Genomic DNA, 27,161 nt, shown 5'->3' on the forward strand with positions numbered 1-27,161 from the left:
ACAACTGCCCCTTGGTTCAGCTACCCGCTCAGCGTGAGGGTGCGTTCCTCGTCTCTGCAGGTGGAGCCAGGCTCCATCACTCTGCAAAGCATGCAGCACCAAGTCCAGCACCCAGGTTCCAGCATCAGATGGCCCACACGCACGTGAGCTCTGGGTCCTGCTTTTACACTGAAGTTTCCGGAAATTCATCTATTTCCTCAAATGCATTGAGGGTGGTTTTGCTGTTGCTTCTGGAAGAATCTTGGATTTTGTTGGAATCTGCTTTAAAGACAAAACACTATTTTACAAATACAGCACTCTGCAAGTTGTGCCTCCAGGTAGGTCTTGGCCCACCACTTGACTTTCAGAAATGTTTCCAACTCAGGTTATAAAATGATAGAGCTGGAAGGGATTAGTTCAACCCTCCTCCCCCACTTTACAGATGGGGAAAATCAGGGTTCCCCGGGGTCACATGGTCAGGCAGGAGTGGGCATCATGCTTCCTGACAGCAGCGGTACCTGTCCGTCTCCCGGGCCCCGGATCTTCGTTGAGGAAGGAGACATGAGTTTTCCATTCAGTCCACTTCACCTCGTTGATCCTGAGGGTGTGATAATCATTCTCACTATTTCCCAAGCGCACTTCATGAAATACAAACAAATACACTAGCACCACATTTGGGGTGTCCCCCACGGGGATTGGGAACACCCCTGACTCATGTGTCCATATCAGTGTTACTGGGGCTTGAAGCCTGCCCAAGTACACATCTTCCCAGGCCTCCAGGATCAGTCTCCTCCCAGGATATGGGACTCAGAGAGACATAAGGGGTGAACCCACACAGGGGAGACAGAAGGACAAAGGGTGCCAGGCTGGCAGATCTCTTCTAAGGTAGGCACTGGGCGGGGAGAAGCCACAGAGGCACCTCCAGAAGGGCAGAGTCTCCCCGCTCTCCCTTCTGAGGCTCAGGAAGCCTGTCCCAGGGCCAGCGACCCCAAACAAGCAAACTCCATCTTCTGAGGAGGCGGAACAGACCATGGCCATGGTCCGACAAGCAAATGGCATCACGGCTTGGCTAACATTCATACCGCATGTCTCTTCACCCACCCACAGAGCACCAGCAAAGTGCCCCCCTCCCTCTGTTACCGCAAACACAGCCGGAAATCGTCCTCTGCCACTTTACACAGCTCCCCCATGCGGAATCTGCTCCTCAGCCATTCTGGTAATATTTTCTCGAACTCCAAGATGGTCCTGGCTCTCTGGGAACACAAAGGAGCCTGAGTGTGTCACTGAGGAGCCAGCGCCGGGGTGCCGCCTGAGTGTGGGTGTGCCCACACATGTACACACACAAACAAGAACTTGCACACACAAGAACACACACACACACCACCAAACGGCCCACTCCACCTGCACAGAATGCTTACTTAATGCACAGATCCTGAGGATCTGGCTCACCTACAGAATTCAAAAACCCAGGGTCTTCCCCGATGGTCCAGTGGTTAAGACTTCACCTTCCAATGCAGAGGGTGTGGGTTCAATCCCTGGCTGGGGAGTTAAGATCCCACAGGCCTCAAGGCCAAAAAACCCACATAATACAGAAGCAATACTGTAACAAATTCAACAAAGACTTTAAAAAAATGAAAGAAAAGAAAGCCCAGTAAGTTTGGGAAAGGTGTTAAAATTATTTTAAATATCACATAAACTATGTTTATGAGAGTCCAGAGTTTCCTAACTGAAAGGTAGGATTCTGAGCTCCTGTGGTGAAAGGAGGTTCAGACATCACACAGTCCTATTCCATCTCAGGCTGGGAATCCCCTCAGCAATTTTCCCAACCATAATTTGTCTAATCTCCCCTGAATATTATTGATAATCCATTAAGAAGGCCCTAACAATTAGTAACGTCCTTGTATCAGATCAAAGCTTTTCTCCCTCTTGTTCCCCATATGTCCCATTTCTGCCTCTGGGATCACAGAAGAAAGCTGCTCCCTCTTTCCCAAGTAGCTCTGCAAGAAGGAATTCTCACCATCTTCAACCCAGTTTCAACACCGTCTGTTGTGAGGCATGGTTGCCAGGCCTCTCCCATGCCCGGGCCATTCTGTGGGTTAGTATCCCCAGTGTGTAAGGCCCACAGCATATAAGGAGTATTGGAGGGAAGCAGAATTGTCACCTCCATTGTCCTATACCCTCAACACCCACATATCACACCATTGACTCTAAGCAGAGCACAGCCATAAGCCTGAGTACCTCTCACACATGCCATTGTCCAGCCACACTCCCTGGACCCTTTACTCCAGAAACCTACCTTCCTTGAACCTGGCCAAGCACAGGGAGCTTATGCAGGTTTCCAGGCCCCAGCCTAGATCCACGGGTTCCATGTGCTGAACTGAGTCCCCATGACAGGACCCCCACACACACACACACACACAGAGGGGACTCTGCCAGGCTCACCTGTAGGCGCCAGATGCGCTCGCTCTCCTTGGAGACGTTCTCCACCGTCTCCCCCATCAGGGCTATGAGCATGTTGAGGAGGAGGACGAAGGTGAGGATGACGTAGGTGATGAGCAGGAACAGGAAGAGGATGGGGTACTTGGAGTTCTGCTGGATGTTCAAGTCACCCAGGCCTATGGTGAGCTTGAAGAGTTCCAGCACCGCGTCGCTGAAGCTGCCATAGGAGCTGCAGTTCTCATGGCTCTTGGGGCACTTCTCGATCAGCGAGGCCAGAGCTGTGAGGACATAACAGGGTGTTCTCTGCAGCCTTTCTGTCCGGTTACTCAGTGAACTAGTGCATACCTGCACGTGCACACATGCACACGCGGACACACAGGCACACACACACTGCTGTCTTCCTCTCTCTGGTTATTGAAATCGCATCTCCAGCCTCAGTTCCTCCAGAAGCCTCATCAGGCTGGTGTTCTGCCTTGAATGACTGCAGAAAGACCTTTCTGCCTAACAAAGCCCAAACTCTTCTCTCCCTTCGCTACCCCACCGTTCAGCCCTTGACCAATCAAGGGTTTGCAGAGTTGAAAATTATAATCTATAATCTGTGTGTCCCTGGCTCCTCAACCAGGCTTGGAGCTCCCAACTTCCAGTAGCCTGGGTTGTCTCTCCCAAGACTGGCAGGTCCTGAGTCTCCTTCTAATGCTCTGTGGCACGATCTCTGGTCACAGCCTGAGGCTCTTTCTTCTTTTCTTCCCAATGCACTACAGCAGTGGCTCATTACTTAATGAATGGATGGATGGATGGATGATCAAATTAATCAGTGAGGAAATGGGTGGATGAATAAACAAGCAAGTGAAGGAGCAAATGAATAAGCAAACTGTGACCCAGAAAAGGTACCAGACAGATGGAATCAGCTGCCTAGTTTCAAATGCCTGTGATAATTGGGGAAAAGAACTGGCTTGGGAAAACAAAATCATATCTCTTTAGGCAGAGGTTAGAAGCAAAATCAGGTTGTGCTTTTCCCTCTGTCATAAACAGACAGGTTTTTAAGAGGGTTTCCCATCCCTGGTCCCCAGCAGACCAGAGGCTCTCACAGATATATCTGAAGTGATCCACGACAGTAACATGACGTGGAGGGCCAAAGGAGGTTACCTCGATACATTACTCTCCTCCTATTTTTCAAAGACTGTCAATCACATTTCTGCAAACTTTAGCTTCCCTATCTGTCAGTTTGAGCCAAAAACACCTGCCAAACCTATCTGAAGCTGAGAGGGACACATATGATGATGTGAAGGTGGGAGGCAGACCACACAGTGTGGTTGGATAAAAGCGACCTCGTCAAATCCTGGCGTCTCTAAGCCTCAGTTCTCTTATGATCAGAGATGATGATGACTCCTGCCTTGGTCAATACATTGTGAGAAGTAAAGAGATAATCATTGTTATTGCTGCTCAGTTGCTAAGTTGTGTCTGACTCTTTGTGACCCCATGAACTGCAGCATGCCAGGCTTCCCTGTCCTTCACTAACTCCTGGAGTTTGCTCAAACTCATGTCCATTGAGTCAGTGATGTTACCTAAGCATCTCATCCTCTGCCACCCACTTCTCCTCTTGCCCTCAATCTTTCCTAGCACCAGGGTCTTTTCCAGTGAGCCGGCTCTTCACACAGATAATCATGGGGAAATGCTGATCACGGTGAGCATTTCACTGGTGACCGATATAATTGTTGCTGAGGCTCCCGCATGCTCTGTCATGCTAATGTCTATATAAAGGGCTTTACAGATGTGGCAGTTGCTATTATTTGTAAATCATTTACCTACTCCAAATCCAAGTAAGAACACGATATATACAAACAAGAACTTCAGAACATCATGCAAAATGACCTACAAAGAAAGAAACATGATTCAAGGGTAAGGTTTGAGTACATATTCACTATAGATTGATCTCCTGCTTCCCACTGTCTCCCGGATCTGCACCCCAACCATGCCCTCATTCACTTGGGCCACTCTTCCATGACCCTCCCCGGATCCTCCTGACGCTCCCTCCACAGCTCAGCACTGGGCCCACCTGTTCCAGAAAGACTCTTCTATTCATCCTCTCCACCCTCCTCCCTCATACAACACAGTCTGTTTCTGTCCTTGCTAATACAGGCTGCACATCAGCACCTCTTCTCATAGAATCTCACACCGAGAATCCTCACGCTTTCTGGAAGTGGCTGTGTGCTGGGGCCTGCTCACACCAGCTCACAAGAGCTGACTGTCACACTCTCGTGAATTTCCTGAGCTGATTGCTAAACAAGCCATGACTAAGAATTGGATTGTGTAAACATAATTAAATAAATTACATTAGAAACAAAGATAATAAGTAGTCAAAACATCACTTCCAAATGACTTTACTACATTTTACAATTATTTAGGATTTTTTTTTTTTTTTTTGACCACTCCATGTGGCTTGCAGGATCTTAGTTTCTGGATCAGAGATTGAAATCACGTCCTCCATAGTGAAAGCCCAGAGTCCTAACCACTGGACTGCCAGGGAAGTCCTAACAATTACCTAGAATTTTAAGGCTATTTACATCTATTGTAGCTATATGTTGAAAACACTATATAATGATGCTTTACTGTGCATCCTTGCCCGATTCTGTACTCATGTTAGTAATGGAAATCAGCCATGGTGGGTGATTTACGCCATAGAAACTGGTGAAAGCTACAAGTCAAAGATTGTTGATTGTCTAGATCTGGACCTAAGACAATGATGGAAAAAATGTTAAGGCAGATAAAACTTTAAAAATATATCCTATCTGTGGCTGTTATATTGCGACTAGTACAAAAATATTGATGAAATATTCTTCTAGTATTTGAAAACTATTATTCAATTCAGCAAATAAGTGTCTCAGCATCACTGACAAACAAATTCAATTTCAACACATCTTCATTGTTTCCTTTTCATCTTCCTCCTTAAAGCAAAGGAAAGGACTTCCCTGGTGGTACAGTGGATAGGAATCCACCTGCCAATGCAGAGGACACAGGTTGGATCCCTGATCCTGGAAGATCCCACATGCCGTGGAGCAATTAAGCCCAGGTGACAGAACTACTGAGCCCACACTCTAGAGCCCACGAGCCACAACTGCTGAGCCCACATACCGAAACCACTGAAGCTTGCGTGCCCTAGAGTTGGTATTCCACAAGAAAAGCCACCGCAATGAGGAACCCTCACACCAAACTAGAGACTAGCTCCCGCTCGCTGCAACTAGAGAAAGTCCATGCACAGCAACAAAGACCCAGGGTAGCCCCCCAAAGAATATTTTAATTAATTATTTATTTTTAAAAAGCAAACGAAAATTTCAGGCAACATTTATATTGGCACAATGTTCACATGTCAATTGCAACCATAGGTTGGCAACAGATACAAGTTAAACCAAAATCAACAAATTATTTGGTGAGATTCAACTAGCCATGTGGAATTTACAACAAAAAAGTATTGCGTATTTTATTATTATTTGTAACTTGCATGCTACACCATCCTCTATATGGTGAACATCTATAATAAACATACCTACATATATATATATATTATACATGCATATTTTTCCTCCAAGACCATGAGCAAAGGCAAAGGGAGACCATGACACTGAGAGAAAGAGCAGTGGCCTGTCCCTTGGGTGAGTCTCTTTTCCTCTCCAGACCTCAGTTTACCCATCTGAAGAGTGGGCCTTCTCTGAGGGGCCCCTCCCTGCCCATCTCTGATGCTCAGCATCCCCAACGCACCTTCTGGATCATGACGCTGTACATGCCCATGGACTGGAACCCCCGCGTGTAGTAGAGCATGTTCGCCCAGCCCAGGGCCATGGCCAGCACGAGGCAGGCAAGGTACTCTTTGTAGGCAAACAAGTACAAGAAGACAGACAGTATCACAAGCACAGCTTGGGCAAAACTGTTCAGGAGACACAGGAAACAAGGGCCTTACTTACTTCTCCTCGGCATCAGGGCAGAGATGTCCAAACCCTCCAACCTCCCGTAAACCCTGAACAATGACCCTGGTAGGTGGTACCGAAGAGACAGCCGAGGCTGCCCCAGACATGCTGGACCACGTCTAAAACCCAGCTTTGCAGACTGCATTGCCGGATGCAAGTCAGGGCTGGCTGCAGTTGACAAGGACTTTTTAAAGATAGAGTTCCCCAGGGCCCAGTAGATTTTGGTTCAGATGGCCCAGGGTGGTTGCCAGGAGGCTGGATGTTTTTTGAATCACCCATGTGACTTGTGATTCCCACAGAGATTGAGGCACTCTGGAGTAGACGAAGGATGCAGTAAAAGATTCCATTTTTAATCAAAATGACAAAGCTGACAACATGTATACTCAAACGTCAGTCATAACAAAAGTCCCCCATAACCTACTTTGAGAAGTCTTTTAAAAAACTACAAGACATGCCATGTAATAGATACGCTAAAAGGAGATTGCACACCAATGCAAACGTACCTAACAGCACTGAACTTAAAAACGGTTAAGATGGTTTAACTTTCATGTTACATGCATTAAACCACAATTTTAAAAATTTAAAGTACAATATCCACCAAACATACAAGATCAAAACCTACTCCTAAACATTGTCATCAGTTAGGCAGACATCTGGACAGAAACCCTCTCTTGCTTATAGCATCAGGCAGTCTCCGTGATTATGAAATACCTAACTAGTTAAAGTTGGGACACAGTCAATCTCGATTTTGTGCAGTGAAAAGCAAACATTTGGGTGATCGGTGTATTTGGCACTGAAGTGAGGAAGCATTTTAAACACCTTCCTCCACACAAAGAAAACAACAGAGAAGGAGAACAAGGCCTTTCATCCGCACCAAAGCCAGTGGCGGTACAAATGGATTTTTCTCTGGGATCGTCACACTTTGTTGAAGGTGTCAGGCTCACATGTGACTTGCACTGTGGGTAGGACTGCACCTGGCCTATTCATTCACTGCAGTGTCAGGGTGCCCCACCCGCCCACAGGGATGGAGAACTCGGTTCATACTTCTGGAAGGCACATGCCTACTTAATAAGACAGCTATTAATAAATAGGTATTCAAGGTGCTATAGACCCACCCAAAGGCTCAGAAGAGGGACTTTGGTGGGGTCCACAGAACCCTGGAGCCCAACGTGCTTCACCCCAAGCCGCAGATCCTGTTCCTTTTCATGCAGCCATGATGCTGAATCAGCCTTCTGTTGTTTAGAGACAGGGTTACGTAATCCTCTGACATCGGCTGCACATGACCTCATTCAGAGAAGCTGCTGAGCTGGGCTTTCTGACTGAGGCCTACAGTAGTTGACCCCAGACTAGCTTGGGGTGAGGATGACTGGGACACTGGGCTGGCTTCGACATGCCCGAAGCTCCACGTGACTCAGTGATTCACTTCCCTCCTCTGTGCCTCAGTTTCATGAGATCAGACACGGTGATTTCTCAAGTCCCTTCCAGCCCTGATCTGCCAGCGTCCAAGACAGCAGCTGGGAGGAACTGGCTTGGAATGTCCCTTCAATAAAACATAAACATGCTTTCTCTGTGCTGCCTGCCCCCCAGGGCTCTGGGGCAGGGTGTAGTCAGCTCTCCCTGTGACCAGATGGTGGGCACTGTCCCAGTGTTTTCTGGCCCTCCCCTCTGTGCCTCTCTCAACAGAAGGGAGGAGGAGGTCCCTGGCCACATGCCTTGGCGTAAGGACTGGGACAGGGTGACAGAGTAGGGTGGCCATTGCAGAGGGACATAGCAGTCCTCATACAGGACTTCGGCCCTGACTGTGAGGTGGTAACCAAGGCGACAGACCTACTTACAAGACAAAGTGAAACCAGGCATCAGAGAGAATGGACTGCAGATCTGACGGTCTCAGCAGGAAGATTGCGATGCCCTGCGGCCAGAAAGGAAAGAAAAGCTGCCCCCTCTTCGTGCCCCTCACTGGAAGACCTGGGGAAGGGGGCGTCTCCCCAGGACTGAGACTCAGGAACCAGGGGAATGTGTGAAGGCCCAGTCAGAGCCCAAGTGAGGGATATGGAAAGGGACTAGTGCCCGGGGGACAGAGACAACCTCAGGGTAAGAGTGGATGCTCCCCCCAGTCTTCTTGCATCTCTTACTGTCATCCCCATCATCACTCCAGAACCCACAAAGCAGCAGGGCCACACAGTTGCCTGCCATTCCCCAAATATGGCCTGGCCTCCCAGCCTCTGAGCCTTTGTACACTGCTCCCCACACCTGCCCTGTAATGCCTTCTCCCCAGAGTCCTCATGCCAACACCACCCTACCACAGTTGGTGACATCTCTACCTTCCAGCCTTCCTAACCTCCCCCATCCCCAAATAAAAGTCACCTCTCTTCTGAACATGGGTCTGACCCCAACATCAGGCCCTTTTCACAGTCTATCTTACAGTCTTGATATCTGTGTCCATCTGAAATTCCTACCAGACTATGACCTCAAAGAGGGCAGACTCCCTCATCCCTATTAGCTCCCCCCAGGGCCCCACAGGTTGAAGGTGTTCAGAATATACCTGCTGATTCATCAGCTGGATGGATGAATGGATCAACTGACAAACAGATGGAAAGACAGTTGGATGAAGGACTGAAGGACAATAAGTGGGTGTCTAAATGGATGGATGAGCAGTTGGGTGGATGAGAGATGGCAGGTGATTGGGTGGATGGATGGAGGGGAGGGGAAGATGGGAGGGACACTGAGTGGCTGAGAGTGTAGATAAATGGCAGAGAGATGGACAGATGGATGGAGGGATGGATACATGAAGTAGGTAGGATAAGCCTGCTTATTTATGTAAATCTAAAATTAAAGAGGAAACGAGTCCCCACAGTCCCCCAGCAGCAGTAGCAGACAGAGCTTGCTGCCCCCCGCCTGCCTCGCAGGCCAGACCAGGAGGGCTCAGTGACCCACTCACCTCTTTCACAGAAATGAACATGGCCCAGATGAGCACAAACATCCTTCCTAAGAGCTGCAGCCACCCCATCTTGTGCGTGAGGGCCAAGGGGTGTGGCAGGGCCTACGGAGGAAGGGAGAGGAATGGATAGGTGCGGGGTGCGGAGTGAGGAAGGCAGGGGTAGCACCCACCCTGGGGCGACCATGCACATACGCATGCCGGGCCCTCAAGCTGGACCAGAGGCCAGCATGAAGCCCATTCTCTGTAAGAGCCAGTGCAGGAAGGGCAGCCCCCAGCCCCTGCCTACCCTACCAGCAGTGGGAACCCAGGATTCTACGGTGAGAAGCATGATTCAATCCATGCTAACAACTCCCTCATACCTCTTGGCATTTGTCTGTCCCATCTGTATCCAGACACTCACAGAGCCCCATCACACAGTCAAAGCCAAGACTCTGTGCCTCATGTGACTGGACAGGAAACTGAGTCCCAGATTGGTGGGAAAGCTTCTCCAAGTGACCTCCACCTCCTCCCGTTTCCTCCCACAGCCGAAACACCCAATCGGCTCCAGATTGAGACCTGGAGCCTGGGCCAGGCCTGGGGCTCCTAATTCCCTGAGCCTCCCTCATCAGGGGTCCGCCTGGGACTAAGCACCTGGGGTTGAGCTCCACTCAGGGCTGGAGACGTATTCCATGTCCAAGACACTGTAAAGCGTGACAATCGGGGGACCCCACGCAAATCTCTTGGCTTCTCTGGGCCTCAGTTTCCCCATATGCATGTGGGGTGGATCCCATCTCCTGCAGCTCTAACCACCTCATCCCCCACTTCAAGGGGCCCAACATACCTCCTCCTCGCGGGGGCGGTAGTAAGAGACGAGGGTCAGGGTGATGTTGTAGAAGAAATAGAAGCAGAAGGACAGGAAGAACATGTACTTGGCGAACTTCTTCCACTTCATATGCAGCAGCGTGTGCAGGGGCTCCAGGGTCAACATCTCGTGCCGGTTCTGGGGATAGAACAGCACCGGTCACCATGGAGATGAGAGGGAGGGAGGGACCATTTTCAAAGGGCCCTCATTTCAAAGGGAACTCTGAGTCAGCAGTGCCCCCGGCAGAAGGGGCCAATGAACTGGTTTGGCTGGAAGTGTTGGGAGGGTAATTTCCAGCTCCTGAGGCCCCAGTGCAACCAGGCATAGCCAAACACCACAGGAGCCTGGTGCTTTTGGCAAGAGGATCAGATGCACAGTGGGGAGTGAGGGCCAGAAGTGGGGCCAGGGCCACGACTGGGGTTCTGGCCCCTCCTGGGCCCCCCTTCACTGTGTGACCCTTGGAAAACCCTTGACCCTTTCTGGGCCTCACTGTCCTCTTCCATAAAAACTGATTTCAATCCCTGCCCTACCAGTCAGGCTGCTGTGAGAGGCCAGGGAGACCCCAAGCAAGGCAGGCTCTGGGAGGCACGAGTCTTGGTAAAATATAAAAGATGTGTTGCCTCTGTTCCCCCAAGAGCCAAAAACTTCCCACTGAGCTGATCCTTTCTTTTCTTCTTCAGCTTCACTGACCTCCCTGCCTTGCCTCCTCCAGAAAGACCTCCCTGACTGCTCCAATGGTACACTCCCTGACCCCCATTTGAGGCCAGGTTTGGGGATGAGGGGATTCTAAGCTCAGCCATAAGGAACCAATAAGAGGAGTTGGGGGGAAACAAGATGGAGAAGATCTACACCCCCACCCCCACCCTGCCCAGGATTATGGGGCCAGGAGACCCCTCCACAGGGTCAGCTGGGAACAGGTGTCCCCAGCACCTGCCCCACCCACTGAGGCTAAGGAACGGGGGTGGCAGATACATCCAGCAAGTAGAATGGGGTCTCCCAGGGCCCCTGGCCTGAGGCCCAGCCTGCCGCCTCCTGTCTTCCCCCAGCCCAGCCGGGAGACCCACGTCAATGTTGGTGTTGTAGACGATGATCTCCAGCACGGAGTTGTCAGTCGTGGTGTCCACGTTGGTGAGGTCGTACAGCGAGGATGACACAGGCCCGTACGCCCAGTCGGTGAACTTCCTGGACAGGCTCCGAAGCCGCTTGTCCTTGATCTCACGGCTGAGAATGTACTTCAGGATCTGGGGACAGGAAGAGGAACAACTGTCAGCCAGTGGACAGGGCTCAGGCCAGCACAGCTTGGCCCTCCACCCCCACAACAGACAGGGCCTGGGAAGAGTCTCCCACGAGAGCCTGGCCGAGTGCCTGTTACTGTGACCCCTGGGCCCCGCTTTATCTGTGGAATGAGTACAAAGCTTGCTGACCTGTGCGTTGTACCAGAGACTGTGAATACCAGAGACAAAGGGGTGAAGGCCCTTTGCACACTTCAGAGAGTTGCACAATCAGCTCACAGATCCTTCCACCGGCTGGGGAGTCTGTTCAGGGAAGAATCTAGGAACTGACCATTTTGAGAAGTAATTTCTGTTTGACTTGAGCTTGAGTTAGAAGTTTCTCCAGCTTTCACATCCCACTCTCAGTCAAGACCCTGCCAATTGAGGCTCACTGCCCTGGCCAGTCAGGGACTGGTGCAAGACACCAGCCTTGGGAATTACTGGGCAATCTAGTGTTTAAGACTCTGAGCTTCCAACACAGGGGCATGGGTTTTGCTAGGCAGGTAGAATAGGAAAAAGGAGTCCAAAATGGAGGTGGCTAAAAGACAAAGAAGGGAAAAGCCCGCGAAAATAGAACAAAAGAAGGTCCGAGGACCGGAGTGAGGACCTCAGGTAAAACAAACAACACTCCTGGCTGGCCCAATTTACATAGGACAGGCCCAGGGAGAGATAAACATATAAAAAGAGGAACCAAAGCTAGCTCTCTCTCTCTCCCGTGCGCTGGGGCGCTCTTCTCCTCGCATCTTTGGATCGACGTGCCCTCATGCCTCAGAAACGGATTTTCCTGCTATCTTCTAAATAAAATAGAGCTGTAACACTGAGCTGTAGCACCGATTTGTCTAACAAGAGCTATAACATGATCCTTTCGAGACTTGAGAGCTATAACACAGTCTATCCAAGACTCAAGAGCTGTGACACGCCAAGGGGGCTATAATGTCCATCACTCCAAATCTTTGTTGTGACGAGACAAAGAACCGAGGAATGTGCACTCTCATGACAGTTTGATCCCTGGTCAGGGAACTAAGATCCCACATGCCGCATGGCACAGTCAAAAGAAGGTTAAAATATTAAATTTTTTTGAAAAATTAAGAAGCGCCAGGGCTTCCCTGGTGGCTCAAACAGTAAAAGAAAGTGAAAGTGAAGTTGCTCAGTCATGTCCGACTCTGCAACCCCATGGACTGTAGCCTACCAGGCTCCTCCGACCATGGGATTCTCCAGGCAAGAATACTGGAGTGGGTTGCCATTTCCTTCTCCAGGGAATCTTCCCGACCCAGGGATCTAACCCCGGGATCGAACCCAGGTCTCCCACATTGGAGGCAGACGCTTTAACCTCTGAGCCACCAGTGGAAGTGGTGTGACAGTAAAAGAATCTGCCTGCCATCCAGGAGATTCGATCCCTGGATCCGGAAAAGGGTATGGCTAAAGGGTATACCCAAAGAAGGGTATGGCTACCCACTCCAGTATTCTTGCCTGGAGAATTCCATGGACAGAGAGCCTGGTGGGCTACAGTCCACAGGGTTGCAGAGTCAGATATGACTGAGCAACTAACACACAAGAAGCCACCAGGCTTTTTCAGAGAGATTCGTGAAACCTAGGTCAGCTAGCCTCGCTCTCTGCTGAATGTTAGAGTTACTAGGTCAATTTAAAATTCCCACACCACTGACTAATTCAATCCAGATCTCTAAGGGTGGGGACACCCAGTCATGTGCATGTTGTAAAGCTTCCTGGATGGTCCCAAAGTCCAGGCGAGAGGGAGAGTTTACTAGTTCCCCAAAATGAGCCCTGGGAACCGTAAGATGTGGCAGGACTTCCTGGGGCACCAACCCAAGGCCCAGGAAGAGAGTCCTGATGGGGAAGACAATGTCAAGGCCCTGATCTCACGTGACCCAATGGGATTCCCACGTCATCTCACACGAGAGCCTAGTCTCTACAGACCAGGCAGGGAGCTTCTGGGGCCAGGGCACATCTCCCCTTCCTGCACCCCAGCCTAGAAGAATCCAAGGACAGGGACTGTGTCCTAAGCATGTCCTAGGCATCTCTATTCTCAGCAGTGACCAACTTGAGCAGCATCCAGAAAAACGTCCAAAGAACAGTGAGTGAAGGAGAGAAGGGAAGTGGGAAGGGTGCGGGGGATTCCCCAAGACTGATAAGGCATGGTTGGGGTACGGGGAGGGCATATTTTCCTTCAGGGAACCAGGGGGTCATGGAGCCAGACTGCATGCAGGAAGCTTCATCTTGGGCTCCCCAGGGACCTCATATGCCACAGCAGTCCTTGGAGAAAGTTCCAACTTGGCAACCACAATGTGACCCTCCTCAAAGCCCCCAGGAAGCTGTGTCCTTGGGGTGGGCAGGAGACCGGGGAGGCAGGCACACACACAATTGCTCCTTTATCCAAGCTGTTCTTCCTCCCCCCTGCTCCCGCAGAGAATGAAAAGGTCCCTTGTGGGCACCAGCCCTGAGCACTGGGACGGGACCCAAGGCCCTCAGGGCAGCGCCTCCCTCAGCAGCGGCCCTGAGGCTGGCACAGCTGTGCCACCAGGGCTGCTCAACAGCTTCTCCCCCACCTCACCCCCACCCCCAAGCAGCACCCCCTTGCAGCCTCCTCAGAGCCTTGGTCCCCTCCCAGGGCTCAAGATATGAAGGCAGAAGAGGCTCTGCTATGACCCCAGCCCCAACCTGAGTCCTGCCCTTGAAATCAGACCAAGCCACAGCTCCAGCCACTTGGAGAGATGAAAGCCCTCCCCAGCTGAGTCTTCACCAAGGCTCCCAGTTAACCTGAGTTTCTTGGCCCACATCTCAAGGGCGCAAATGGCCACCAGCCACCGCATCCTCCACTGGGGACTTGGCTCCATGTTTCAACCTGACAGACAGCCTGGGATCTCCCCAGAGTTGGGGAGAAGCAGCACATTAGCTCTATATCCAGAGCAGACATTCTGGGCCTCCTGTCCTCACAAGAGACTGAAGGCTCTGAGGGTCAGACACTCAGCCTCCGCGTGAGTACCTTGCCACACAGGAATCCTCGGCCACAGAGCCTACATCACTGCAGCCCTAAGGCTCCTCCACCCTGGCCCAGGCGACAGGGTCCCAGGACAGGAGACAGAAACCCAGAGTGTCAGGGCCTGAAGTCCTGAGGGTGGGCCCACGAGCTGCCTGGCCAAGCAAGGCTCTGTGTGCTTAGCCACAGAAGGGCCCCCAGGGGGCCGTGCCTGGTGCCCTCCCACCTGCCCCCACCTCACCCACCTCGGCCTTGCCCATCTTGGCGGCCAGCTGCAGGGGCGTGAGGCCGTCATTGTTGCGTGTGGTCTCCAGCTCCCAGGTGCGGCTCCTCAGCAGGATCATGTCATACATGCGCTTGACAAAGTCATTCTGCGTCTTGAAGTCCTCGGCCACGGTCACCAGGGCGTGGAGGATGTTGTTTCCCCGTGAGTCCTGCGAGGTGATGTCCGTCTGCTCGTTCTCCATCAGCATCTGCACAATCTCGGGCTGGTTGGTACAGGCTGCCAGGGCCAGGGGTGTCTCGCCTAGGGGAGGGGGGCACAGGGGCTTGGTTCTCTCCTGGGCCAGATCTTGACTTGGATCTTAGTCAAGATCTCAGATCCAAACCTTCGATCGCGGTGATCGCCAAGGTCTAGGACTGGGCCTTCTCCTGACCATCTCAGTGAGAGTGGGAGACTGAAGTTGGATCATTGCTTCAACCTCCTAATGGGTCTCCCCGCTACCACCCTGGCCCTCCAATCCTATCCTCAGCACAGCAGCCAGACTGATCCTGTTAACACAAAAGGCTTGCCTCACCCAGAGCTAAAGCTCAGGTTCCAACAACAGCTTACAAGGCTCTACACCTTCTGACATCATCTCCTCCACTCCCTCCTTACTCACTCCCCTCCAGCCACAAAGGCTTCTTCCTTTCCCCGCCCCCTCCCCAGCACACACAGGTGTTTTTCTACTTCAGGGCCTTTGCACATTCTGTTCCCTCTGCCAGGTGTGCTGTTCCTTCTGCTGCATCACTTCCTCCCTCACTACCTCTGAGTCTTTGCTCAAACATCACCTGTTCAATGAATCACCCTAACTGCCCTTTTTAAAATTGAAACCCATTGCCTTCCTGCCCCAGAACTCCTGATCGCCTTCCCTTGCTTTGCTTTGCTATGCCGTGCTCAGTCGTGTCCGACTCTTCTAGACAGCATGGACTGTAGCCCGCCAGGCTCCTCTGTCCATAGGATTCTCCAGGCAAGAATACTGGAATGGGTTGCCATGTCCTCCTCCAGGGGATCTTCTCCAGGGATTGAACCTGCATCTCCTGCATTGGCAGGTGGATTCTTTACCACTGAGCCACCTGGGAAGCCCTCCCCTTGCTTTACTTTTTTTTCAACAGCACTTATTATTTTCTAACCTATTACATAACATTCTTAGTTATCATGTTTATTATTGATGGTCTCTCTTCCATCTAGAATGGAAGTTTCATGAGGGTAGAGATCTTGGTTCTGTTCACAGATATATTTCAAATACCTAGAACAATGCCTGGTGTATATAGTATGACAAATATTTACTGAGAAAAGAGAAGGCAAGTGACTTACAGATGGTCACACATCAAAGGGGGGGACAGAATCAGGGCTGGACATCGAGTCTTATGCTGTTTCCCTGCCAGTCTCCATCCTGTCCCCTCTCCTCATCCCACCGGACGAAGGTTTCCCAGCCAGGTCAGACCAGAGGCTGCCCAGACCCATCTAGTCCTATAGGCTAACTAGTCCTGCAGGTTAAAAACAGTAAAAAAAAAAAAAAAAAAAAAACACCCAGAAGAGAAAACAGATCCATGGCCATCAATCAGGGCCTTCTAGGAAGAGGCGTTAACTACAAAGTTGTACTTGGAAATTTTTTGGTGGGATGAAGCTCTTTGTTCCCTGTCCTGATCATAGTGGTGGTTACACAACTGTATGCATTTATGGAAATGAACAGAACTCTACATTAAAATGAGTAACTTCATTGTATCTAAATTACATATATTAAAATTTTTATTTTTCATCTGGGATAAGGCTTCCCTGATGGCTCAGATGGTAGAGAATCTGCCTGCAATGCTGGAGACCCAGGTTCCATCCCTGGGTTGGGAAGATCCCTTGGAGAAGGGAATGGCTACTCACTCCAGTATTTTTGCCTGGAGAATTCCATGGACAGAGGAGCCTGGTGGGCTACAGTCCATGGGTCGCAGAGGGTTGGACACAACTGAAGGACTTAACGCAACACAGCCTAACCCCAATTGTTTTTGGACTCCCTAGAGTGTTAGCCAGGGAATTTTCATCTTCTCACTTTTTCCTCCCTGTTGCAGTCCTGAGAGGCACTAGATATAGGGAACAGAGGCCAGAGCTGGCAGCCTGAATGCCTACATTAGCTCCTTGCTACACAGGGACAAGTCATTTCCCTTCTCAGAACCTGTCTCCTCTCCCATCAACTAGGGTTTAAACTGGGTTCTCTTCTTGCCCTCCCTCCGGGTCCTGGTTCCCTGCAGAGGGCTGCTCAGGTGAATGCCTATGTCCCCACTAAGACCCCCAGGGGACACTTCTGGAATGCAGGCTACCCCATCTTCCCCACTACTCTGCTGCTTCCTCTCTGGTCCAGCCTGGTGGTCCCATTCGGATACATCAGCCCCTGCCGCCTCCCTGGTCACAGCTCTGTCCTCCAGGGTTCTCCCACACAACCCAGCAGGCAGAGGCTGGCAGTGGGGTCTCCAGCGCTCAGTCTGCTGGTGCCTTTCTCAGGGAAGGAGCCCCGCCCCGCCCTCCGCCCCCTCCCGAACCCCGGACCCTGGACCCAAGACCCTGGATCCCAACCCGGGCGGGGGCGCACCCACCGAAGTAGAAGCCTTCGTGCTGGTACTTGGGGTTGAAGAAGACCCCCTTGGCGTGGGCGTTGACGTCCGCCCCAGCCGCGATGAGCGCCGCGGTGATATCTCCTTGCCGCCGCTCGATGGCGATGTTGAGCGCCGTCTGCCCTGTGGACCGGTCGGGGTGGGTGAGGGGCGCTCAGCTGCTGGGACCCGGGGTACCACGCGCTCTCTGGCCGTTCCTTTCTCTAGCCTCTGTACCCTCCATGGACCATTGAGAAATACTAGCTGCCTGTCTGGTCGGCGTCGCCCAGCTACCAAGAGTCCTAACTTCATTCTTTGCTTCATTCAGTCTTGCCTGGAAGCAAGGATTATCCTTGGAGCATCTGTTCTGTGCTCCAACGGGAACACAACGGGACAGGGCTACAGTTTTAATTCTGGTCCTCTGGAAGCTCACAGTCTCCCTGAGAATTTAGTGCTACGATGGGGGAAGTACAGGAGCTGTGGTACCCAGAGGTGCTCTTAACACAACCTGGAGGACTGGGGTGCTTCCCATAAGTGGCCTCTCAGCTGGGATCACGAAAGTGTAGCCAGGCTGGATGGGGCCAACTCAAAGCCTCCTAACTCAGGATAAGAGGTTAGAACTTCAGGGACTTCACCAGTGGTCTGGTGGCTGACTCCATGCTACCAGTGCAGGGGGCCTGGGTTTAACCCCTGGTCAAGGGACTAGATCCCAAATGCTACAACTAAGACCTGGGGCAGTCAAATAAGTAAATATTACATTTTTTTTAAAAAAAGAGATCAGAACTTTATCTTAAAGGCTACAGGAAGGCATAAAGGCACTGAAGCAGAGAAGTGACATGACCGAAGTTTGGGGGTTTGTACATATGTGTTTCAGATCACTCTGGCTGCAAAATTGGAAGATGTGTAAAAAGTAGCCCAGACATGTGAAGAGCTGTCCATCCAGTGCACCCAAAGATCCTTAGGAGGAAGAGTCCTCAGGATGGTCTGTGGGGTTTGGAGGAGGCGTGCCTCAGGCAAGATCCAGGCATCTAGCCTGGGTGCTGGGTGCACAGTGCCCTGATGACTAAGAAAGAGAACAGGGGAGAAGAAGCAGGGAGGGAGCAGGGGGACATTGACCTTGTTGGTGGAGCCTAGAGAACCTCCAGACAGAGGGGACTGGAAGCCTGGGGGGTAGGGAGGTCTCAGAACTTCCTACCAGAAATAGCATTTTCCAAAGAGCTGTAATCATGCCATACATAAAAATTAAGCCTGGTGGATTAAAAAACTAAGAGTTTTTAAAAACCGGTAAATTGCTTGTAAACTAAACTTTTAATTTATTTATTTTAATTGGAGGATAATTTACAATATTGTGACTTTTTGCAGGGAAAACCTTAAGCAAAATCCAAAATGCAGAAACCATAAAGAAAAAAACCAATATATTTGCTTACATAAAAATTAAATACATTTGCTTGCATAAAAATTAAACACATTTCTGTGTTTCAAAAGACATCTTAAAGAAAGTGAAACAAATGATAGACTGCAGGAAATATTTGAGATGAATAAAAGAGGCAATGTGTTTTTAAGAGTCCATAATGGATTAAGAGCTTTTACAAATCAATAAAAAGACAAGAAGCCTAAAAGAAAACTGAGAAAAGATTATTAACAAGCACCTCACAGGGAAGAAAATACACACAGCCAATACAGAAAATTAAAGATATTTGGAATCAGTGGTAATCAGGAAGAGGAAATTTTGAACTTAATGATTTAACACTTTTCACCCACCAGACTGGCAAAAACCAATAATAGTAATAATATATATATACATAAATAGATACACATAAATAAACTTACTTTATCCCATGAGAAAAATAAATTCCCAAGCAAGATTCCCACCTGCAAAAAGCTGACATGTTTAGCACTCATGACATATCAGCAAAATGACATCAAGTTATTCTTGGGCCAGTCATTTGTGTCAAAAGCATATCATAAGATCCTAACAGGATGTTTATTGACTCCAAAAAATCAAAGACACACCTTACTGATAATCCACAATGGATTTCCTGAGCAGGAAACATCCCACGTTTGGTCTCACTGCCCCCTCTCCAGCCCACCTCAGACAGAAGCCATAAAACCAAGACCCACATGGGGCTGTAATAATGCTAATGGTGATTTGACTTCCCCAGTAGTCCAGTGGCTAAGACTTCATGCTCCCAGTGCAGGGGGGCCTGGGTTCAATCCTTGGTGGGGGAACTAGATCCCACATAGACCACAACTAAAGATCTCACATGCCACAACTAAATTTCCCATGTGCTGCAACTAAGACCAGGAACAATAAAAATAAATATTTTTTAAAATGGAGTGTCTTATATTTTAGACATGGTGCCTATGACATATTTTTTTGAAAAAAATAATGATGATGACAATACTACCAGTTGCCATGTGCTAGCCCTGCCCAGTTCTCTAACCTCATCTCCAGCCTTCTTGCCATCACTCAGCTGTGTCAAGTTCAGTCCTGTCTTGGGCTTTCGCTCTTGCCTTGTCCTGGAGCCTTATCATGCCAGCTTCGGGTGCCCTCTGACCACCCACACTAAAGTTGCCCATGCCCAATCACTCTTGATGACATTATCTTTTCTGGTTTTTTTTTTTTTAACTTTCCTTTTCATAGAGATTTCCTTCAGTTTTGAAATTACCTTATTTAGAGCCAAGAAGCTTCATCTGGTCTTGTTCAATCCTGTGCTCTGGGGCCAAAAGCACTGCCTGGCACATGGTCAGTGCTTCAGATTGTTTGTAGAATGAAGGAAGGTGCTGGGCACCATGTTAAGTGCTTTGGGCTTCAGAGACAGCACTGCTTGTGTGTGGCATGATTCCCGCTCCCCTGCCCCCTCAACAGGCAAGTACCTTCATAGGCCTCCTCCGTGTACTCGGCGTTGATGAACCTGTCTAGGATGTCATTTTCCTCAGCAAAGGCGAGAAGGATCCGCACGATCTCCTTGGTGTTGGGGTTGATGTTTAACAAGGCCTTCATCAGGCAGGTCTTCCCCGTGTCCAAGGCTGTCAGCTTGTGCATGAGGAAGTCTGCAGGCAGGAGGGCAGGATGGAGCCACAGTACAGTGGGGCCCCGGCTGCCCTGGGCCCGCCCAGCCCGGAGGAGGGGAGACTGGATTGTGGGGGCTGCAGCCCCAGACCGCAAGACCCTGCCCAGTCCCTCCGCCGAGCTCCCTGCCCCAAGCTCCTCCCCTCCCTCTTTCCTGTCCAGTTCTTCCTCCTCCAGCCCCCTGGCTGGCCCTTCCTCCCAGGTGAGTTACCCAAAGTCTTATCAGAGACCTTTTGCTCATGGCCTTCTGTACCATCTCCCTGGCAGGGGGCAGTCCCACCCACTGCCTGACTTCCCATTGTCCACCTCAGAAATCTCAAGCCCACCACCCCTCACCCTGGTTGCTTACACATAGAGCTAGCCGCCTGCCTTTAACTCGCTACTTCCCTGGTCCTCAAGACGGCTCAGGCCCCATCAGCCACCAAGTCTCCCAAGTCCAAGTGGCACCACCCTGGATTCACTCCTCAGGTCTTTGAGTCCACGAAGAGTTTTTCTCTGTCTCCCAGGCCTGCTGCTGGGGTTCCAGCTCTGCCTGAACAGCGGCCTTCTCCAGATTTACCCCCATCCTCCGCCGAGTAGCCAGACCATGATCACAACCTGTCTAAGCCCTTCCATGGCTCCCCACTGCCCTCAGAATCAGGTTCGAAGTCGCCAGCCCAGCATTTAAGGCTGGAGGTCAGGGCAAGTGGTGGGGGAGGGAGGGAGGTGGACGGCAGGGGCTGAGCAGGAGCCCCAGCCCTGAGCCCTGGGCCAGAGGCGGTCACTGACCAGGCACGTCCAGGCTGTGGCGCCGCTTGCAAAGCTCCTGCAGCTCCCCCAACAGCTCCAGCAGCTCCTCCACGCAGCCCTCCGACACCGCCGTAAAGATGCGTTTCTTCAGCCGCTTCTTTTTGCGCCTTTGCTCTTCCTTGGCCAGGTTTGCACTGAGGCCAGAAAATGTTTCCAGCTCACAACGTGTGCATCGCCCCTCCCCAGGGTCTCACCTTCCTCCAACAGAGCCACTGTGCCCACAGGCTCTGCCCACAGGGCGCTGCACCAGTATTTACATCTGCCCTTCACAATGCCTGACGTCCCCCTTAGTGCTGGGGGAGGGGGTGGGGGGATTCGTGTGCTGCTCCGCTTCTAATCCAAAGGCAATCACGTTTTAGCAAACTGTATCTCTGGTTCCACATTGTAATGATCAGGAAAGATTCGTACCTAACCGTTCATCGTGAAGACCTCGAAAGCACGAGATCACAGGAAGAGAAACTGCACCTTCATATTTTGTGTTGTTTGAATATTTTTAATATATTCAAATATCTCTCTCCCCACCCCCACACTCAAAATAGGCAGCTGTAGTAACACACTGCTGCGTAATCCTTCTCTGCGTGTGTGTTCTTGTAAAACACACACTGATGTTTGATGGTTGCATGCATGTATTTTTAGTTTAAGTATATGGCATTGCATTAAGTTCTCATTCTATTGCGTGCTGTTATTCTGGTGTTTTATGATGAATGGATATTACTTTTATAAAATGTAATACTCCTTCCCTTCCCCCCAAAAATGACCTACAGGCCACTGCCATGGGCCCAGACATTAAGCCCAGCAGTAGCGGACTCTTTCTCTCTTCTGCAGGGTCCTGGTGCCTGGCCCCTCTAGCACTGCCTGGGGGCACAGTGGGAGGAGGGGAGGGCCCGGCTCACCTGGGACTGTTGGGATTGGACGGGGTCTCTGTCACATCATCCTGAGGAGATTGTGGGGAATCCATGTCATCACAGTTGCCAGAGACACTGGAGGGGAGTGGGGAGGGACAAGTTTTTAAATGGACAATGGTAGCATGCCACAGCCAGGCCCGGCTGTGTGGCCCAGGGCAAGTCCCTGCCTACCCTCTGAGGCCAAGGGCTGGAGTACTCACCATTGCCGGATGTTGGAGTCCATGGGCTTAGAGAAGATGGGGGGAGAGGTCTTGGCAACCGTGGGGTTGGGCTCGAACCCTTCTATCTCCAGGAAGAAGTGTGCACTGGAGGGACACCCAAACAAGCCCATTAGAGCTGGGCAGGGCTTGTTCACCTGTGTGTCCTGCAGCCCCGCTGCAAGGGTGCCCACCTCGCTGAGTGCTCACTCCCAGTTAGGCCCAGACAAGCCTGGAAGGCCCAGAGCTAGTCCAGAAATGAGGCATAAGCGAGGTGAGGGCAGGGCTCACTCATACATTGGGCCCCACCTTCCTGTCTCCTGCCCATCAAAAGCCCCTCCGACTTGACCTAAAATCAAATCATTCTTCCAAAAGAAAGGAGCAAACCCCTAGTTGAGAGCCTAAGGCCAGGCTTCTAGGCTGCCTCTGCCTCTCCTATTGTGTGGCCCCAGGTAGTCACTCACTTTCTCTGGGTCGTGTCCTCCCCTAGAGACTGGGCTAGATGCTCCCTAAGGCCTGGACTCAGGAGCAACGCTGCTCCAGAGCTGTCTCCTTATGGACCGTCCAGCTGAAATGGGCATCAGCAATCACCCTATGCGATCGATCACCTTCCTCTGCACCCCTGCAGTCCCCCAGAACTATCACCCCAAAGTTGTCCCCATACCACTACGGCAGCTCTGACCCAGCGACTGAAGACACATCTGCTAGCAGCTCAGCCCCAAAACATCCTGGCTGAGATGTGCTGACTGTCTCCAGGCAGAGCCGACGACTCTCACACCAGCAGCTCTTTCCCCAGTTGGTCCAATCCCTGCCCTTCCTCCATCCCACCCTACCTCTCTGGGCTCAGTAGTGCATTTACTAACAAACATTTACACGTACAATCTGCCAAGCACTATTTTAGGAGCTGGGGAACACTGTGGTGAACAAATAGACAAAAATGCCTCCCCTTGCAAAGCTCCTGTCCCAGTGGGTTGGTAAGAAGAGACCAGGTTATAGCACAGGGAAGCCATTGCTTTCCTTGCTCTAGACAACAACACACTGTCTTTCATCTGTAAGTTCTTCAGTGGTGGAAACTACAGTTGCAGCATCCTAAGTCTCTAGAACACAACCCTGATCGTGATACTCAGAAGACCTAACAATGGATGAGTGTAAGGATGGATAGGTGAAAGATAAATGAGTTGAAAAAAAAAAAAAATGATTGGTTGGACAGATGAGTGGATGGTTGAATAGGTAGGTAGATGATGAATAGTTTGGAAGGATGAATGGACGGATGGATGGATGGATGGATGAGGAATGAATACTTGGCTGGATAAACAGGTGGACAGATGAAGAGACCAATAAGGAAACAAACCAACATAACCCTAAACTGTAAACTGTGGGAGGTTGCTTCCCTCAACAGGAAGCTGAAGGCTGTGACTGAGAAAGAAGGTCTTCAGTGTCGGGAAGGAGGGTAACGAGAGTTGAGCTGCAAAGGACCCAGTTGTGGGTCAGGAGCTAACTCCTGGGACGGCCTGTCCCACACCTGCCCTGCCTGCCACTGCACATGCCGTATCTCACCCACCAGCATGAGCGGACGTCAAGGTCTTGGCCAGGTGACATCCTGGCTCCTGACCCGCAGCAGCTGCTCTTTGTTTACTCCTATCTTTGACCCAGCCCAAAAGGAGCCACCACCCACGTGCCATTAACACAGGCAGGCAGACAGCCCTGCATCATTTCTCCTGCATTTCTATTCCTCTGAAGGCAGAGAATGATCCCTAGGCAACCCCTGGGCTGGGGAGGACTCTCTGTTACTTTGTCCCATGGAGAGCCCAAGGGCTCTGAGCTTCAGGGCCCTCTATAGCCTTTGTCCTGTGCCTGTGTCCCTGGGCAAGGCAAGGCCCAGGGGACAGGAACCCCAGCAGCCTCTCACAGAGAGGGGCATGATGCTTCAGGAAAAGCTCCAGGTCCAAAAATTTCTCTCAAATCTGGAGTTTTTGGTGCCTCCAATTTCACCGTTAGTACATATTTCCTTAGCAGTCAGAGCTGCCATCTTTATTTATGTATAATATTTAACTTTCTTTTTCTTTGTAAACCTGAGTCCTATACTCAGTTCTGAGGGAGATGCCTAAATCTTTAGGGTCTGGGGAGAAGTAGGCACGTGAGGGCCCTCAAAAAGCCTTGGGAAGGAGAAGGGATCACCTATTTGGAAGACCAAGGTCACACCTCACCCCAGGCCCTTGGCTGGGCAGGGGTCATGGGCAGAGCTGAGCCTGGAACTAAGTTCATGAGCCAGGCTGGGCCCAGAAGGGCAGCCTGACTGCACGAAGAACCTGGGATTTTCCTAGAACGCTGTCCTCAGTCCTTCTGAGGTCCAAACCTCCCCTGGGAAAGTGAGAGGGGAGGGAAGGGGGACGGGAGGCAGGAAGCTTCAAAGTTATCGCTGCTCTAGGACTGGCCTGGAGGACCAGGGGTTAAGACTATGCTTAATGCAGGGAATGGGTGTTTGATCCCTGATGGGGATACTAAGATCCCACTTGCCATGAGGAAAAAAAAAACAACCCAGGTATCTCTGCTCCTACTCAGGCAAGCCTCTCCAGAAACAGGCTTCCCCCACAGGCCTCTGACACCTGTCTGATCTCCATGTCCACCCAGTCTTCTCTCTTATGCTCCAGATTGGAGCTTCCACCTGAGTGTGCCTCTAGTACCTCTCAGCCAGCATTTCACACCTGAACTTGGCTCTTTCCTCCTGACCTTGCTCCTGCTCCTCTGAAGTGCTGATGTCAGAGACAGCCCTGTCATCCATCTGGATCCCCCCATCAGAACTGAAAATGTCTCTCCGTCCTCCTTCGCCCTCCCCTCCCATAGTCGATACTTCAGACTCCATGATGCTAATACCTCTTTGATCCCTGCCTGCTTCTCCATGCCTCACCACCAGGCTAACCACCTATCACTGGGGCAACAATCACAACAGACTCCCCTCTGATCCATCATCCACACAGATCCCCAGAGTATCATTGCTGCTGCTGCTAAGTCGCTTCAGTCACGTCCGACTCTGTGCGACCCCATAGATGGCAGCCCACCAGGCTCCTCTCTCCCTGGGATTCTCCAGGCAAGAATACTGAAGTGGGTTGCCATTTCCTTCTCTAACGCACGCATGCATGCTAAATCTCTTCAGTTGTGTCCGACTCTGTGCGACCCTACAGACAGCAGCCCACCAGGCTCCTCCGTCCACAGGATTCTCTAGGCAAGAATACTGGAGTAGGTTGCCATTTCCTTCTCCAAGAGTATCATTTCCACAATGCAAACCTCGCCATGCCCTCCCTCTCACACAAAAGCCCTCCATAGCTCCCCACTTCCCCCAAGATATCCAATCTCAACTGACAGCCAAGACCCAGCCTCAGAGGGGTTCATCTCCCCACCTACCCAGCACTTTAGACACATGGGACTCCTCACTGGTTCCTGCCCCAAGCCCTGCCTGGAATGCTCTTTCCCTTCCTGTCTACCTGCCATCGTCCACAGTAATACCAGCTCTTCTACAAAGTACCCACAGAATCAGAACAACCCGCCCCTCCTTAGGCCCAGACCACCCTCTCTCCAGGCCACTCCCCGAATTCTCCCTGGGGGCCCCCTCACCATCCAGACTGTGAGCAGAGGTGGGTGTTCTTTCTCTCATGTCCCAATCTCCCCAGCCTGGGCCCAGCCCTGGGCCTGGTGCTCGAAAGACCTCAGCAATTATCACTCGAACCAACAGAAGGGAAAGCACCAAGCTCACCTCGGCCTAAAACAGGCCTGGGACGGAGTAAAGGAGGCGGGGCAAACAGGCCAAGCTAGACCGGGGCCCACCCGGGTCCAAGGGAGGCACAGCTCGGGTGAGGGAGGGCGCTCAGGTTGAAAGTGAGAGAGTCAGTCACTCAGTCGTGTCTGACTCTGCAACCCCACGGACTGTAACCCACCAGGCTCCTCTGCCCATGGGATTCTCCAGGCAAAAATACTGGAGTGGGTTGCCATGCCCTCCTCCAGGGGATCTTCCTAACCCCGGGATCAAACCCAGGTCTCCCCCATTGCAAGCAGATTCTTTACTAGGGCCACTACTCAGGCTGAAGGGCACCAAATCAGCTGAGGGGGCGGGGGGACTGCAATGGGGTCAGCTCCAGGGCCAGCTGTGACCCCAGAGAAGTACTTTCTCTGCTCCCACCTCCCCCGCGTCCTCACCTGGGAGTGGTCATAACTGTCCCGGCCCTGCCCCATTCCCAGGGGCCCTGGGGAGTGACAATGACAATAACAACAAGGAAGACAAAGTTCAAGGCAATAAAACACCATCGGGGCCAACAAGTTTGGTGCCAAGCACCTTCTTGGCACAACTGCAATTAACCATCACTCTATGGACTGGTGCCCCCCTTACACAGGTGGAGTTGGAGAGCTTGAATTACCTGGCTGGGCACCCAGTGGCTATGAAATCCCCCCAGGGGACATGGAAAATGTACCCAGGAGGGAGCCCCTGCTAACCTGGTATTTCCACCCACTTTTCAGCGCCTTGTCTCAAGATGACTTCCAGCAACTCCCTGCCTCCCCAGAAACCTTTCTGAATGTTTCTGCCTCAGTGCCCCAGTCCCTCCAGTCGTACTGACCTCTCCAGCTCAGCCCCAGAGTATGCAGGGCTCCCCGCTCCACACACATACATCCCCACTTATACCTGGCTGGGCACCGGGCCACCCAAGGTGAGATAAGAATGGCGTCTCAGGTCCACCCCCAGCAAGTGCTCCCTGAAAGTGGGCGCCAGGCCCCTCCCATGCCTCTCACCGCAGCACCCAGGCCCACATCTACTGGCCCTACCTCTTTTTGGTGGGGGTGATCTCAGATGGCCTCTTCTCCTGCATGATGGCAGGGTTCACAAAGGGGATGGTGGCTCTTCTGCCCGTGAGGGGCACCATCTCCTTGGGGTGGGCTTTCAT

The 27,161-nt window shown here is 51.3% G+C and overlaps 1 protein-coding gene across 2 annotated transcripts; it reads right to left on the bottom strand.

The window, feature by feature from the left end:
* Positions 1-18: 18 nt before the first annotated feature.
* On the bottom strand, positions 19-27,161 carry TRPV3 (transient receptor potential cation channel subfamily V member 3). 2 transcript variants are annotated; one of them, XM_070388780.1, is made up of 17 exons: positions 27,043-27,161; positions 22,234-22,338; positions 22,022-22,108; positions 21,108-21,262; positions 20,144-20,320; positions 17,270-17,410; positions 14,671-14,951; positions 11,224-11,400; positions 10,139-10,297; positions 9,319-9,420; positions 8,216-8,289; positions 6,175-6,340; positions 4,224-4,290; positions 2,422-2,696; positions 1,120-1,232; positions 498-577; positions 19-258 (listed from the first exon to the last, which is right to left on the bottom strand). In XM_070388780.1, exons 1-17 carry the CDS (start codon positions 27,159-27,161, stop codon positions 164-166), a joined length of 2,373 nt encoding a protein of 790 aa, XP_070244881.1. In that variant the 3' UTR covers positions 19-163. The 2 variants fall into 2 exon arrangements, with proteins under 2 accessions (XP_070244881.1, XP_005906744.3); XM_005906682.3 differs by having other exon boundaries at positions 19-261.

The sequence above is a fragment of the Bos mutus genome, chromosome 19 (assembly GCF_027580195.1).
Source record: "Bos mutus isolate GX-2022 chromosome 19, NWIPB_WYAK_1.1, whole genome shotgun sequence".
Classification (NCBI taxonomy): Eukaryota; Metazoa; Chordata; class Mammalia; order Artiodactyla; family Bovidae; genus Bos; species Bos mutus.

Coding starts and splice junctions, on each gene's coding strand:
- TRPV3 (XM_005906682.3), bottom strand. CDS start 27,161: ATGAAAGCCCACCCCAAGGAGATGGTGCCCCTCACGGGCAGAAGAGCC. Junction 20,321..21,107: donor CCACAGCCTGGACGTGCCTG/GTCAGTGACCGC, acceptor TCCTGCCTGCAG/ACTTCCTCATGCACAAGCTG. Junction 262..497: donor GGGGCCCGGGAGACGGACAG/GTACCGCTGCTG, acceptor TTGTCTTTAAAG/CAGATTCCAACAAAATCCAA.